A 17,634-nucleotide genomic window follows, 5' to 3' on the forward strand; every position below is an offset into this window, starting at 1 on the left:
TTAACTGTCAGTTTTCGAACAGTTTGAAGGTGTGCGTAAAAAAACAAAAAACTATATTTCTAGAGGAATAATCTCAACTAGCAAAATTAAACGCGCGCAAGCGCGCAAAATTAGGGATGTCATTGATTATTATAAAGAAATTAAAATTAATATTATCAATAATATTTTTAATTTATTATAATATTATTACATTCCCGAGGCGAAATTTGAATCCTCTTTAGCTTCCCTTAGAACCTAAATAGGCCCTCTTTACGATCTTGTAGACTCCCGTAGGCCCTTCTTTGAATCCAAACGTGGAAGAAAGGTAAATTTGCGACTGGTTGAGGAAGTTAAAGAGGGTCTAGTTCGATTAAAAAAGTACAAAAAAATGCAAAAAAAAACTCTTTTAATTATTTTGATTAAAGCAAAATGAATTTTTTCTTCACACAATATTTCTTTAATTACCCTTTAAAAACTGGAATTAACATATTTTGAAGCGTTTTCAAAAAATTAATAGAATTAGAGCAATTTCAAAATTTTCAATATTTTAATCAATTTTTAGACCCTACTTTAAATCCAAACGTGGAAGAAAGGGAAATTTGCGACTAGTTGAGGAAGCTAAAGAGGGTCTGTTTAACTCTACTTTACTCCTTGTAAATTAGGGCTTAAATTTCGCCTCGGGTTGTTAAAAATAATTCCTTAATTTTTATCAAATAAAAAAAAATATTTATTGATTTTTTTTGATTATCTGTCGATAATTTTTCAGAAATTCTTCAAGAAAATTTTCGATTTAAAATTTAAATTGATAATTTTTAATATAACATATATCGGTAAAGGTCTTGTAAAAATTTCTTATCATCAAAATATTTATCATTAAATAAAATTTTTTATTTTTTATTATATAATAATAAATAATAATTATTATTATTAATCTATTATATGAAATATATAAATTTTCAATTGCCTATAATAAAAAAAAATATTTTGCAAAAAAAATTATAACCAAAAAATATTTGTTATTAAATGAAATTTTTTATTTTTTATTGTTATATAATAATAAATAATAATTATTATTATTAATAAATTTAAATTAATAAATAAATTATTTATAAATTATTTAAATTTAATATTATTCCTAATTAATTAATTAATGTAACATATATAAATATATATAAAATATAATAATTTAAATTTTATTTTAAATAAAAATTATTTAAAAAAATTTTATATTAAGTTAATATTTAAAAATAAAAATTATTAAAAAAATTTAATATTTAGTCAAAATTAAAAATGTATATGTATATATAATATTAATTTTTTTAATTATAATAACAAAAATAACTATGTAAATATTTTGTGAAAAAAAAAATTTAATTTGTAATATATAATATAAATAATAAATATAATATAAATAAATAATATAAATTTTTTTTTATTACTTTTAAAATTAATTAAATTATCGTGATTTAATTAAATAAATTTTTGAAATTTGATAAAATTATCAACTTATGCAGCTTACTCTAACAGCAATCGAATCAATTTTTCTCACAATCCTCACAATTCTTTTGCACGATTCTAACAATTTTATAATTTTTAATAATTAAAATACGACCGCACAAATGACAATGTCAAAACATTGAAAAATTTTAACCAACATAAAATAATGTCAAAAAACACATTAAAAAAAAACAAAAGACCTATAACAAATACTAACTGCAGGTGTGGACAGAATGAACGAAAGATATTCACGATTATTATATGTAATTAAAAAAAAAATCTCAATTGAAAAAGAATACTTTCAATCGAAAAAGAAAGATTAAAAGTAATCATCTAACCAAAATGTTCTTAAATAAAAAAAAAAGAATCCTCTATTTTTTAGATGAATATTCATATATTGAAAATAAAATGTAAAAGTAAATGTTGAGAGGAATTTTCTTCTCATTTTAAGATTTTATTTTTTTCGGTGAACAAAATTTATTTAAGAGAGTCGAATGGTCTCTGAAATTTTTTGACAGAAGTGACCTTTAATTATCGCCCTATAAAAACGGCACTGAACGTGAAAATGATTAAGGAGCGGTATAGATTCTACACAAAGAAACCCTACACGAAAAAATTGCGCACCGATAATTTTACAAAAAAAAATCCTACACTTGGACAATAAGCAAAATAAAATTAATTAACAATTAATTAACAATCGTGTAGGGTTTTCCTGAGTGCAATTTAATTTGTACGGTTATATTTTGTAGTATTTAATCGTTTAGAATTTTTATTATTTGTTTTTAAATTTTATTCCGCATATTATTGTGTAGAATTTTTTTTTTCAGAGTTAACGGTGTAGGGTTAATTAAATGTGTAGAATAAAATTATGTTTGATTTAATTATGTAAAGTAAAAAATTGTTAATTAATTTTATTTTGCTTATTGTCCAAGTGTAGGATTTTTTTTTTGTAAAATTATCGGTGCGCAATTTTTTCGTGTAGGGTTTATTTGTGTAGAATCTATACCGCCCTGATTTTAAAATACATTTTTCTCGAAGGACGGGCACTTTTTACAAAAGCAGCCAAAGATGTTAAATTAAATAAATAAAAAAAAATAATAATAATAATTAATTATTAAATAAATAAATGTTCTAAATTCGAAGGATTGTGCGAATCCATACGAAAATAATATAATGACAGGGTCATTACCTCCTGCCGCCGCCAGATGTCAGAAGCATGTAGGGAGGACAAAGTCGTAGCTGTTATTTGATTACTTTTCTACTTTTCGTTTTGCAATCGCGTTATTCTCTAGATTCATACAGTCTTTTGGATTTAAAAAATTTATAAGATAAGGATTTTAACATAGAAATTTTAAATAAACACGACATCACCATTTTTTTGTAATCTAGTGTAATTTTCTGTATACTATTTTACAAACTTTGATATACTCATGCCAGAAATTCAAATTGTCAGAAGATTTTTAAAAAATTGATCGAATTCGCTTGAAAATTCGTTGTGTATTCAGGCTTTTTCAGGAATGATTACAAATTTAATGTCAAGACAAAGTGAGGGTAAAAATGGAAATATATTAGTACTTTTGGAGCATTAAAATAATTGATTTTTTTTTTCAATTTACATTGCACACTATATTCTTGATCAAAAATCAAGATTGTTTATAGCTATATATATATACATATAATTATAATATAATGAAATCCAAATTCAAGAGTGGATAATTTTATAAGTTGAAATTATGTAACTTAACGATTGGCGCAATGACCTTTTTTCCATCCTACTTGTTTATAACAAAATCCTGTACAACAATTTGTCTTTCCATTAGGTTGGCATGGAGTTCCATTTCCTTTACATTTGGCATTGATAACAGGAGCCATGAATATTAGAATTGTTGCCAAAAGTGCAAGTAAGAATTTGTAAACTGCCATTTTTTATTTGGATTTTCTGTAATATTAATGTATGCATTTATTACATATTATAATAAATTTTTTCTAATAAAAATACCACAAACAATTATAACAATTGGAAAATTTTTAGGAAATTCAATCCAACACAAAACCTAAACTTGCAGCAATATTTGCAACATTGCCTCAATATTCTAATATTGCAAAAATAATTGCAATATTGAGGCAATATTGGCAATATTGTTGAAATTTTAGGAGCTGTGGAGGATTATAATAATTATTTCTGAAAATTAGTAAAATTCATTATTGATTGTAATCATTACCAAATCTATTTTATCGATTAATGATAATGTAGATTTGACTGTTTAAATAAGTTATAATTAGAAATGATTTTTAGTGAAATATTTTACTAAATTTTTTTAGTAAAATATTATTATTATTTTCAGTAAAAATATTACTGAAGTGATTCAGTTGCTAAATTCCAACTATTTCAACAGTGAAATCAAAAAATTTAAAGAGTGAATACCCAACAGCTATTGTGTAACTTCCAGTTTTATAATTTTAACCAATTAATGTGATCTTATTTAAAAAAAAGTAGAATATTTTAATTACCTTCTGTTCTATATTGCAAAGACGATTGAAGACTTGGATCAACTGTGATTCGATTTACAAATTCCTACATTTTATATACCATTTGCAACATGTTCACAATATAGTACTATTTGTTTATATTTCAACATTTATTTTTGCATTCTACGAATTTTCATCAATGTAGAAACATTGTATATTGAGGAAAGAAATTAATTAATTCTCTTATCACTTTTTCTTAATCATGACTTTCGGCGGGAATTTCCAAGAAACTATTACAAATTTGATGAAATTGTAATTAAATTTTTTTTATTTTACACTTTCAATCAAAGGAAAATCTAATAGGAAAATTAGTATCCAAAAACAAATTTTATAATTTGAAAAATGCAAACTAGAGATTCACGCATCATCGGGAATTTCCTGAAACTTGTCATTACAGCTATATTGCACATCATAAATGGAAAAATTTAGTTGTGAAGCTGAAACATTAGCAAACTGTGTAGTTGTAATAAAATAAACGTCAATTTGTATTCTTAATTTTGAAAAGAATTTTTTTTTTTTGTCAAACCGGAGAATTATGGCAAAATTGGAAAAAATAACAGGTATATTTTTTTGTACCTAATTCTTTTATGTGATTTGAAAAAGTTTTTCATAATTCAACTACTTAATTTTGATTTAAAATAAATGTTTTATAAACAAAAATATTTTAAATTGCTAGTATTTCCGAATAAATATTTCGAAAAATTTTAAAAATCGAAATTTTTTCAAAAATCCAAAATTTATTTAACCCATTAACACCGGAATTTAGAAAATTATTACACAAACTTTGAGGCCATTTTTCATTTTTATTTTCTTAATTATTTCACAAGTCCTGATTTAATTGTTCACTTTAAAAAAGTATCAAAACAATCTTATAAGGGAAAATAATAATAATGCCCCACAAGAGTTGGGCAATATTAAAAAAATTCAACAATTTTAATGGCTAAATAACGTATTATTAAAATTACTATAAACATATCTTACTTGAATTTTGAAAAACTGACTTCACATTTAAAACAAACGAATATGAAAACCACCGAGTATAACAATTTTCAGACTAATTAGAAGATTTAAATTTTTCATTCCGTCATACTGGTTTCGACATTTTGAATTTTTTGAAAAGTAAGTTAAGATTCGTAATCAGTGACTCCGAAACTCCCCGCGTAACAAGTTTCAAGCGAATTGTGTTTGAGTTTCAAAATGTCGTTAGCCAAATTGGATCCGCCATTTTGAATTTTGAAAAACTGACAAGGGATTCGTAATGAACCTCTAGATATCAAGTTTCATAAAAATTTAATAATTGTTTAAAAATTTGACCTCCATATTAGATCCGCCATTTTGAAAATCTAACATCAGATTCGTAATCAGCAATCATAAAAACCTCCGAGTAACATGATTCAAACGAAATTAATAACTTTTGAAAATTTCGCCATTTTGTAGCAGCCATTTTGAAATTTAATTTTCTTAATAGTCCTATCTTGTTGCCCAAACATTATTGACGTGATATCTTTAACATTTAGAGGTATTCTGATGGGATAAGCTTTAAAAAAAATTAAAAAATCCAAACAAAAAATTGAAGAAAAACCTTGTTTTTTTTTTTTTAAAAGTGCATAAATTTTTTATTTAAAAATTTTTGGTTTTTTTTGAGCATGCCATTCGATAGGACGATTCTTGAGACATAAGAAATGTCTATTGCGAAATTATTATCGTCCCCTTTAAATGTTGAAAAATGGCCTCAAAGTTCGTGTAAAAATTTTGTACATTCCGCCGGTGTTAATGGATTTAAGTCTAGTTCAAAATCTGTTAACGCACTCTCTAAATCGGAATAAGTGAAATTTCACTTAGAATGTTTCAAAAGTCTTCCACACGGAAAAAATTAATTCAGTATATTTTACAAAACTGTGACGGAGTAGCGGATACAGCTCTTTACGAAACTGAGTTTTGTAAAATGTGATGGATATTTTCGGATAAACTACAGAACTTTCGTTGTTTATGCTGAATATTTCTGGAGTTTATCCTGAATATTTGGTGACATTTTACAACACTCAGTTTCGTAAAGAGCTGTATCCGCTACTCCGTGATAGTTCTGTAAAATCTACTGAATTCATTTTTTCCGTGCACGTAGAAAAATTAGTGTATATATGCACTTAAAAATAAGTGAAACTTTACTTATTTTTGAGCGATTTTTGATCATAGAACCTTTTATTTGAACTTAAAATAAAGTTTGAACTTTAGACTACAAGCCCTAAAAATTATATTATTCACTAATAACCTCAAAATTGTTGGTAACCAGTATTTAACTGCAGAACTTATTTGGTAATATTTGAATAACTCTAGTCAATAAAACCAAAAGTGAGTGAACCTTCTTGTTGAGCTTCAATTCAATTTATCCCTTGACTGTAGTTCATAAAAATTACATTGCTGCACCTCAAAGAATAGATGTACGCGCTCAAACTTTTACAAAATTAATATTTGGGAATCAAAAATGGATAACAAATGACTTTGCGGTTATGGTGCAAGATAGGTCATTTTTGGGAATAATAGTTTAAAAAATTAAGCTTCAAATTAAGCCCAAGTGGAAGGTTCTACGACCTTTTGTTTCAGTGTTAGAGATACTCAAAGTTTTTCTTAAAAACTAGAGCTGATAGGAAATTTTTGTTTACGGATTCGTGTTTGGCATGAAAAAACCTATCAGAAACAGGTCTGATATTTGCCGCATCAAAAAAGTTTGCTAATTTTGTTGGCCTGTGTTATTGCTTTTGTGATGGGGATATGTTGTGAAAAAAAAAATATTAATCGAATTATTTCATTAGGAACTTAAAATGTTTAAAAACGCATGATCTTAAGTATGTAAAAAAAGTATTATTTTTAATTTATTTTTCTATTTACATTGTACAATTTTTTTTTTATTAAGAGCGTTTGGCGCAGTGACCTATTTTCCATCCTATTTGTTTTAAACAATATCCTGTACAACATTCTGCCCTTCTTTTAGGTTGGCATGGAAGTCCATTTCCTTTACATCCAGCATTGATAGTATGAATAATGAACATTAAAATTGTTGCCAAAGCAATAATTACGTATTTGTAATTTGTCATTTTTTATTTAGATTTTCTGTAAAGTTAATGTATCAGTATTATTACCACGAACAATAATAATTGCAAAATTTTATAAGATTTCTGATGTGGAAAAAATTGTTTTTTATTGAAATTAACACCACCTCAAAAGAGCTCAAAAAAATAAGTAAGAAAAAGTTATGTAAAAAATTTTCTTGTTAGAAAAGAAATAGCTTTCCAATCAAAAGTTGTTACAAAATGTTTAACTTCCGGTTATAAAATTTTTATACCAATTAAAATGAGCCTCATCAAAAAAATTAAATATTTTAATTACCTTCTGTCTCATATCGCAACAGTGAAAAAGACCACGATCAACTATAATTCGATATACAAATTCCGATATTTTATACTATTTCCATCCGTGTATATTTATTTTAACAAAACATTCTTATTCACAATGCATTCAACAAATTTTTATCAATGTACAAACATTGGATAGTTTACAAAATTATTACAAAGTAAATAATATTCTTTGTTTTTTTTTCAATACATATATTGAGGAAACAAATTAATTAAATCTCTTATCACTTGATTTAAATTGTGACTTACAACGGGAAAGCACCGAGATACAAGTACATACCAATTTTTTAAAATTATTTTCACATCTCTTCGGAAATCCCCTGAAACTTAATTGATTATAATAAATTAGTTGACTACTTTATTTTCCATTTTCGAAAAATTTAGCATACGTTTTAAGGATTATAAAATTTATGTTCTAAGAAAAAAATAATTTCTCAAGAATTTGATAATATGTTCGGATTTACGCACACAAATATTTTTAGAAAGCAAAAAATTATTTTTTTTTGAAAAATACTTAAAAAGGAAACGAATAATAATTAGTAACCGCAAAATTAATTTTTTGCAATGACAACGAAAAAATTTGCTGTGATAAACAATATGAGTCTTAATTTTTCAAAAATTTACTGTCACAGAAAACTTTTTTCACCCTACAGGAAAATTTGTTCGCTGTCCCTATATTAGCTAACGTATTTTGCTGTAACAGTAAATAGTTCGCTGTCACAGCAAACTTTTTCTATCCAAGCACTTATGAACAATATATATGAACAGAATATGATTATTTAAGTAGGAGCGACAAATGTTTAAAAAACTACATGATTTTAAGTTTATAAAAAAGTATTTATTTTGATTTATTTTTTAATTTACATTGCATTTAGAATATACATTATAGCTAACTTTACAAGTTAAAAATGTAATATATAATTCTACTTAACGACGATTGGCGCAATGACCTTTTTTCCATCCTACTTGTTTATAACAATATCCTGTACAACAATTTGTCTTTCCATTAGGTTGGCATGGAGTTCCATTTCCTTTACATTTGGCATTGATAACAGGAGCCATGAACATTAAAATGGTTGCCAAAAGTACAAATAACAATTTGAAACTTGCCATTTTTTATTTGATCTTTATTCTGTAATGTTAGTATCAAAATTGCATTGTATTTTAATTTTTCATTACCATACAAATAACAATAATTGAAAACTTTAACGAACTATAGCTAATAAAATAAATAAGTAAACTACTTATAAACTAAAACTAATAACAATTTGATTAAATACTTTTTTAAAAATCACGAATTATTAATTGTAGTATTGATATATATTTGAGGAATTAAATTTTATAAATTTTGCAAGTTATTAGGTTAAATATTTCCTCTTAATAAGATTTATTTTAATTTATTTTATAACGACGTTTCGACAGTTGCCGTTACCTTTAGTTACATTAAAATATTACTGAAAAAATTAACAATACTCTCTAAATCTGAATTAGTAAAAATTGTTTACTAATTTGAATTAGTGACTCACTTTTTGCTTCTGAATTAGTAAAATTTTACTAACAATTAGTAAAATTTAACTAATTCAGAAGCAAAAAGTGAGTCACTAATTCAAATTAGTAAACATTTTCACTAATTCAGATTTAGAGAGTATGATAATCAATAAACGTAATATTTGTGAATAAGTATTTTCTAACATAAAAATAAAAAAAAAGAAACAACAACAAAAAAGCAAAAGTTTTCTTTTCTTATTACAAAAAAAATAACAGTTAAAAGTAACTTTTTTAACATCAAAAATTCAAAATTTTTTATAATAAAAAATCAATAAACTAAAACTGAAACGTAAATACAATATTTAAATGAATTGATTTTGATGTTAGAAAATACTTATTCACAAATATTATTATTTATTATCATATTGTTAATTTATTCAGTAATATTTTAATGTAACCTTATAAAAGTAGTGGCAGCTGTCGAAACGTCGTTATAAAAATAAATTAAAATAAATCTTATTAAGAGGAAATATTTGTCCAATAATAACTTGCAAAATTTATAACGATCATCATTATTTATTAAACAATAACATAAAAATGACATTAATATATTTGGAATACAGATTTTTATACTCACAGTTTGTTAGTATAAGTCAAGAAAGTTCAATTATGAATGTTATGAAATTTCAAAAATCCATGGGCTATTTATATAAAAAATTTTTATACAGTGCATTTAAAAGGCGGATGAATTTTTCCTCTTTAATTATACTAAACAAATAAACTATATCTAATACATAATATAACTTGTAAAAAGTCTTTTAAAAATAATTTAAGTGGAAATAATTTGTGGCACACTTGAATTATTAATATTGCGAATATTATCCTCAAGTATACATTACATTTCAGGATAACTGGCGGCACATCTATAGACCTTCATACACAGAAAAAAAATTCTAAATAAATTTTGTTGCGGATAATTTTAAACATTGCTAATTCACATATAATATTAATTAAGTGTTGACGCTCTCAACTAGGATAAAATTGTTACAGTTAATTTTCATACCGATTTTGGGGTAAAAGTTCTAGATTTTTTCGTATGATAATCTCGGTTATGAATAGAAAAGACCTCAATGGCCGCTGAAAAGCATTTTATCTTTTAACATTATTTTATATTTTGTTTCTTAATTATTGACGATTTTTTTCTGGTATTAATCATTTGTTATTGTTTTTTGTTACTCAGGGGTTTGTGGGATCGCTGATTACGAATATAAAATTAAATTTAAAAAATTTAAAATAGCGGGCAACTTTTTTCAAAATTGGTTGTCCGTCATATTGGATTCGCCATTTTGAATTTTTTTTTAATTTGATTTCATATTCGTAATCAGCGACCCCAAAAATTCCCGTGTAACAAGTTTTAAGCGATTCCAATCATTTTTTAAAATAGAAAGATCTATTTACAAACAGTGTAAGCCAATTTTTATGTTTGACAAGTGTCAAAAAAATCGTGTTTCACTGCTAATTTAGTTTGTGTTGTTGCCAACATCGCTACACCTTCGTAAAGTACATATATCAAGCTTTAATTTGACCCCTATGACAAGTATCTAGCACTTCGAATTTACCAGGTAGAAATTTTCAAAAAGTTTCAAAAAGCTTTAATTTGACCCCTATGAATACTATATACTATACTATCATATAGAGGAATATGTTCACAAAGTATGAAAACAATCGAAAGACATGACCAAAAAAGCAGGACAGTTCATCTACACAGCACCGAAGATTTATAATAAAAATTTTATTAAAGCTTTATTTTCAATGTTCGCAGTATTTAGAATAAAAGTTAAATAAAGCTTCTGTAAATATTTAATCTTCGCCGCACTGAGTACCCATATCCAGGGGGGATCAGACCGAATTGACATTGTCATATCTTCTAAAGTTTTGCCTAAATTGAATCGCGATTTTAAATCACTGAATAAAATCTTAAGAACTTTCAAAAAATGTAAAAACAAATTTTTTAAAAAAATTTCTTCTTGATATTTATAACTTTTATCAACGTATGTACGCAGATAACCGGGGTGATTTAAATATTTTTTTAATTCTAAGAGATTCTAAAAGATGAAATGAAATATTTTATTTCAACTTTCTCCTCATCAAAGAGACCTCTTTTTTTGCAGTTATCAGCATAAGTCATGACAGAATCATCTAAAAAGTAGTTTTAAGAAAGTATTTATTTTCACTTAAATTTAAATTTACATTGCATAATTTATCATTTGTTTGAAGATTAATTGAATTTTTGAAACAAAAAATTATTTATACATTTAAAAATTGTACGAAGCAGTATTAGGAGACACCACTGTCTGGGAAAACTGAAGCCGTTTTTCCCGTTTCTCTTACAATTAATGGAGGTGTCGAACCCTAACGGGAAAATTTGATATCTCCGAAATTTCGTCTGCTAAAAGTGACATTATTAAACTGTTTAAATTTTATTTTAATTATCGTTGTGATAAAAATATACTTTAATAAGATTCATATTTAAAATGAAACTCATCATTATTATTTGGATTTCATTGAAAATAGTTTTGTAAATAGATTTATATTTTGTATTGCCTTTAACACAATTTGTTTTACATCCTTTAATAGAACAACTAATCATATTTCCTTATTTTTCTTTAAATTATTTACAAAAACCGGAAAAAAAACAAAGCGATATAAAAACAATCAGTTTATGCAGGTTATGTCACGGTAGACATTTTGCGAAAGTTCTATGCGTTAGTAACTGTATGTACACATTTTGTGTCAGTGTGGATAACTAGTTACCAACTTTTCCGATAAGTTCGACACCTCCGTTAATTGTAAGAGAAACGGAGAAATCATAGCTTCAACTTTTCGTGGGCTTAATATAGCAGTGGGGTCTTCTTATACTACTTCGTGAAAAATTGTATCAACATTCTGTTGTTTCTTTAACGGTATCTGCAATATCCTATTTCCCATCCTACTTGTTTATAACAAAATTCTGAACAACAATTTGTACTTCCATCTGGTTGACATGGAGTACCATCTGGTGCACAAGGTGGGATTCGAGATCTACAATATCCTATAGTTGCTCCTTCTGGTTTGTAACAAAATCCTGTACAACAATTTGTAGTATCATCAGGTTGACATGGAGTTCTATCTGGTTCACAACGAGCTCTACAATTTCCTAGAGCCCATCCTATTGGTTTATAACAAAATCCTGAACAACAATTTGTTGGAACATCAGTTTGACATGCAGTTCCGTCAGGGTCACAAGCATTAATAACTGATGTCATAATCATTAAGACGGTTGTCAAGAACAGCAACAAAAATTTTAAATTGTCCATTTCTTTTTTATTTTGGAAAGTTTTCTAAAAACAATATCAAAATTAATTTCCAGTTTCAGAGATGACAAGGCAAAATTTGAGATGCCAGCGCCATCTTTTGTATAGAGGACAAAGGCATAATACTCTGAATGTATTGAATTTAGCAAATTTTTGCCAAAAAATGAAAAGTTAATAATGTTAACAAAAAAAATTTTTTTTTAAAAATTTTTGTTAAAACAAATAGCAATTTTTTAAAAAGAAATTCATTTTTTTGCAACACTAACCTCTAAAGTTAAATTTTACACACCGAAAAGTGTGTGTAAAGAAGCTCTTTTTAAAACGGTGTTTAAAGTGATTCACTTTACGCATTGAAATTTACTTTACGCACCGAAATTCCAGTAAAAATTTATGGCAAATTACTTTTCCGTGAGTAAAGTAAATCATTTTAACAAACAAAAAACCTTTTTGTTTAGAAAATTTAGAAAAATAAAGGAATAAAAAAATTTTATTTAAGACAATTATTTAAACAAATGGTTTCATTAGGCCCACTATAAAAAATTTTCAAAATCTACTCAGTGTTGCCAAATACATTATCAAAGAAAAAAATTTAAAAAAATAATCGTATGCCACGGTGCGCCAGAAGGTGGTTTAAATAAAAATGAATTGGCACTTAAAAATTTTTTTTGATTATGATTCTTAGATGAATAAAAAACATTTCTCAATAGTTTTTAAAATCAGTTTACGTGCCCGATTTAAATAAAATTGAGTTTTTATATAAAAACAGTGTTTTATGGGGAATCAGAATTTATTTAATCTACTAAATACTGTAATAAATGATAAAATAATTACTTATTATCAATTTTACATATAAATAATTATATTGATGTAGTGTTTGTGTCCGATTTTAAAAAATTAAATTATAATGTTAAAAGAACGATTTTAAGAGTGACAAAATTTATTTAAGAGAATCGAATGATCTCTGAAACTTTTTGGCGAGAAGAGACCTTTAATTAGCGCTCTATAAAAACGGCACTAAACGTGAAAATGATAAACATTGATTTTAAAATACTTTCTTCTCGAAAGACGGACACTTTTTACAAAAGCAGCTAGAGATCGTTTTCTTATATAAATTTCCTAAATCCTAAAGATTATACGAATCCATACAAAAACACGATTGCAAAACGAAAAGTAATATAATGACAGGTACATTACCTCCTGCCGCCGTCAGATGGCAGCAAAATGCAGGGCGCACAAAGTCGCAGCTGTTATTAGATTACTTTTCTACTTTTTGTTTTGCAACCATGTTTTTCTATGGATTCGTACAATCTTTTGGATTTAGGAAATTTATAAGATGAGGATTTTGGCTGATTTTGTTAAAAGTGTTCGTGTTTCGAGAAAAAAGTATTTTAAAATCAATACTATTTCACGTTCAGAGCGATAATAATTAAAGCTCTCTTCTTGCCAAAGAATTTCGGATACCGTTCGACACTCTTAATGCATAAATATAAAAACGAAACAAGAAAATAAAATATATTTAAAACTCAATTTGTTTTAAATTGGGCACGTAAGCTGATTTTAAAACCTATTGAGAAAAGTTTTTTATTCATCTTAGAACCATAATTAAAAGAAATTTTTAAATGCCAATTCATTTTTGGTTGTTTGTGGTCAAATAAAAAAAATTTTTGAAGTAAATTTGCTTTTGATTATTGGGATTGAATATTTTTTTATTAAACAGTTGTTTTTTGTTAAAAACAAATTTTCTTGCCCACAAATAGGCTTAAACAGGGTGTCTAACGGTCAGGGAAAAGTCAGGGAATTTCAGAAAATTTCATTCAAAGTCAGGGAAATTTCTGTAAATTTCTAGAAAAATTAAAATTTTTTAAGAATTTAAAAATTTTTAAATCTAAAAAAACTTGAATGGTTTTTATTACCATTTGTCACTACCATTAAAAATTAATTTATTGTTAAATATGTCAGTAATCATATTTTTGTCTAAAAAAAAAGCAGAAATAAGGTTATTAAAAAGTCAGGGAAAAATCAAAAAAAGTCAGGGAGGAGTCAGGGAATTTTTTTCTCAATCTTTGTTAGACACCCTGTTAAAGTATAATTATTTATAAAATTTGTTTTAAAAAATAAGAAAATTTATCGAAATACAACTTTCTAATAAAAAAAAAGTTCAATTACAAACATCAAAAGCAAATTTAATAAAGAAAAAATTTTGTATACAGACAGCCTTAAACTGCAAATGTTATATTATTTATTTATAACAATTTTAAAATGTAAAAATTTTTTTTTGTGGTCTAAAACTAAAAAGTGTGTTTAAATATTAAATTAAAATATTAAATATTCCAAAAGAAAAATAAGGAAAGAAGGGGACATAAAAACAATAGAGTCGACTGGAAGTCTAGTCATAATAAACCATTTATGACACCCTATTGTATAAGTTGTCCTTCTGTACCTGAATTGAATTAAACCATCTTAATGTGTTATTATTATTTTTCCATTTGAATAATAATATTTTAGATTAAAATAAGTATGAAAAAAAGTTTTTACACTTAAAAATTGTTATAAACAATTACATAACAATTGTTTCCAAAAAAATATCATATCATCCTATTAAAAGTTTTTGGGGTCGCTGAATCCAAATTTAAGGTCAGATTTAAAAAATTCAAAATGGCGGACCCAATATGGCGGAAAAAATTTAAAGTTGATTCGATTCATTCAAAATTTGGTACTCGGAGGTTTTTGGGGTCGCTGAATCCAAATTTGAGGTCATATTTAAAAAATTTAAATGGCGGACCTAATATGGCCACCCAATATGGCGAAAAAATTTAAAATTGATTCGATTCGTTCAAAATTTGGTACTTGGGGGTTTCCAGGGTCGCTGAATCCAAATTTGAGGTCAAATTGGAATTCAGCGACCCCAAAAACCCCCGAAAACTAAATTTTGAACGAATCGAGTCAATTTTAAATTTTTTCGCCATATTGGATCCGCCATTTTTAATTTTTTAAATCTGTCCTCAAATTTGGATTTAACAACCCCAAAAACCGTAAAGGAACCATTTTTGTGCAAAGCTAGTCAATTTTTTAATATTTGGACGCCATTTTGAATTTTTTAATTTTGACCTCAAATTCGGATTCAGCGACTCCGAAAACCTTAATATATCCATTGACACTCAAATCGAATTATATTTAGTATTTTTTTTCCTAATGTGGACATAAAATCCCAGTAAAAAAAATAATTGGGAGTAAGCGAAAAGAATTACCACCAATTCTTTTAGCTTACTCACAATTCTTTTTTTTACTGGGATCACAAAGGTGACACGACTTTTTTTGGACATATTTATGGGCCATCGACTGTCGAGAGGTTAAGGCTGTTTGTGATCATATAAAAATAATTTTATTAAGTAAATTTGCTTTTTTTAAACAATTACCGCAATTTTTGGTCAGAAATTAATCGAATTTTTAATCTGTTTAGAATTTAGTTGAGAATTAGAGGAAACAAGAATTTTCGAATTTGATTCATAATAATTGTGGTTCAAAAGTTAATTTATGTTAAAATATTAAATATTTTAAAAGAAAAATAAGGAGAAATATCTACAATAACGTCTACTGAAAGTCTAGTCATAATAAACCATTTATGACACCCCATTGTATTAATTGTCCTTCTATACCTGAATATTGAAATTATATATATAGTAATATTACTTGAGTTTATATCGTTACTTCCTGCCACCGTCAGATGGCAGAAGTATGCAGGGAACACAATTTGTGTTGAAATATTACATTAAAATATATTTCGACCTTAAATAAATAAATATATAATAAAAAAGACTTTTGGAAGTCTAGTCGACTGGAAGTCTAGTCATAATAAACCATTTATGACCCCCTATTGTATTATTTGTCCTTCTATACCTAAATATTGAAATTATATAGTAATATTACTTGAGTTTATATCGTGACTTCCTGCCACCGTCAGATGGCAGAAGCAATCAGGGAGCACAAAGTCGCAGCTATTATTATATTAGAAACAGCAATTTTAATATTAAAAATTAATAAATTACATTAAACATAAATTATTTCTAAATTTAATAAATGTAAATTTTTTGTAAAAGTAGAGCAGATTAAAAATTCAATTAATTTCTGACCTAAAATTCCCATATAGTGTATTTATTTATATAAATTATTTAAAAATATAAAGAAATTTATCGCAAAACAAATGTTTAATAAAAAGGGAAACTTAAGCGCAAAAATCCCAAGCAAATTTATAAAAAAAATAGAAATTTTTTTGCTCAAAATTAGCCGTAAATTGTAATTGTTTATAAAATTTATTTATAATTTAAAAAAAATATTTTTCATAATAGCGGCTTAGATATAATATCAATTATAAAAATACGATTAATTTCTGATCAAAATGACAGCGTACTGTATATTTTTGTTCATAAAAATTTTTTTTAAAAAATAAGAAAATTTATTGAAAAACAACTTTTTAATAAAAAAAAGGTTCAATCGCAATAATTAAAAGCAAATTTATTTAATAATTATAATAAAAATTATTATTATTAAAAATCACCCTGTATAATTTGTTTAAAACAATTTTGAAGGGTGCAATTTTTTTTGTATTCTAACATTTAATTTGTGTTAGCATATTAAATTAAAATATTAAATATTCCAAAAGAAAAATAATGAAAAATGGAGACATAAAAACAATAGAGTCGACTGAAAATCTAGTCATAATAAACCATTTATGACACCCCATTGTATTAATTGTCCTTCTATACCTGAATATTGAAATTATATAGTAATATTACTTGAGTTTATATCGTTACTTCCTGCCACCGTCAGATGGCAGAAGCATACAGGGAGCACAAAGTCGCAGCTTTTAATTATATTACTTTTTATTTTTCATTAATTTTTCTTCATGTAATATAAGTATATAATTTCAATATTTAGGTATAGAAGGACAACTAATACAATAGAGTGTCATAAATGGTTTATTATGACTAGACTTTCAGTCGACTCTATTGTTATCTCTCCTTATTATTCTTTTAGAAATATAATATTTTAATTTAATATTTTAATACCATAAAGTGTAATTGTTTACAAAATTTGTTTATAAAAATGAAAAAATTAATTTCAAAAAAATTTTTTCATAATATTTTAGCGGCTTAGATTTAACATTAATTGTAAAAAATTCGATTCATTTCTGATGAAAAATGACCCACGGGATGCCTAATCGAACTTTAAATGGCCCCATTTTTTACTTCGGATTTTTTTCTTGCATTCGATTTATGAGCTTAAATATAGTGTGTAAAATTTTTTTTAGCGAAATTCAACAAGCCGTTTTTAAAAAAAGATATTTTTTATGTTAAAAATCAATTTTTTCAAGAAAAAAA

At 25.6% G+C, this 17,634-nt stretch overlaps 1 protein-coding gene and 3 long non-coding RNA genes across 4 annotated transcripts; all 4 read right to left on the reverse strand.

The window, feature by feature from the left end:
* Positions 1-3,022: 3,022 nt before the first annotated feature.
* On the reverse strand, positions 3,023-4,243 carry LOC127288328 (uncharacterized). The gene is made up of 2 exons (XR_007844016.1): positions 3,988-4,243; positions 3,023-3,415 (listed from the first exon to the last, which is right to left on the reverse strand). It is a non-coding gene; the product is annotated as an uncharacterized LOC127288328 (long non-coding RNA).
* A 2,601-nt stretch (positions 4,244-6,844) lies between these two features.
* Positions 6,845-7,529, reverse strand: LOC127288333 (uncharacterized). The gene is made up of 2 exons (XR_007844022.1): positions 7,390-7,529; positions 6,845-7,113 (listed from the first exon to the last, which is right to left on the reverse strand). It is a non-coding gene; the product is annotated as an uncharacterized LOC127288333 (long non-coding RNA).
* Positions 7,530-8,231: 702 nt separating this feature from the next.
* Positions 8,232-9,599, reverse strand: LOC127288329 (uncharacterized). Its single transcript, XR_007844017.1, has 2 exons — positions 9,541-9,599; positions 8,232-8,547 (listed from the first exon to the last, which is right to left on the reverse strand). It is a non-coding gene; the product is annotated as an uncharacterized LOC127288329 (long non-coding RNA).
* Positions 9,600-11,780: 2,181 nt separating this feature from the next.
* On the reverse strand, positions 11,781-12,251 carry LOC127288325 (keratin-associated protein 9-4-like). Its single transcript, XM_051315723.1, has one exon. It carries the CDS (start codon positions 12,212-12,214, stop codon positions 11,861-11,863), a length of 354 nt encoding a protein of 117 aa, XP_051171680.1. The 5' UTR covers positions 12,215-12,251; the 3' UTR covers positions 11,781-11,860.
* Positions 12,252-17,634: the final 5,383 nt, after the last annotated feature.

The sequence above is a fragment of the Leptopilina boulardi genome, unplaced genomic scaffold (genome assembly GCF_019393585.1).
Source record: "Leptopilina boulardi isolate dan_hultmark-lab unplaced genomic scaffold, ZJU_Lbou_2.1 LbouV2_384, whole genome shotgun sequence".
Classification (NCBI taxonomy): Eukaryota; Metazoa; Arthropoda; class Insecta; order Hymenoptera; family Figitidae; genus Leptopilina; species Leptopilina boulardi.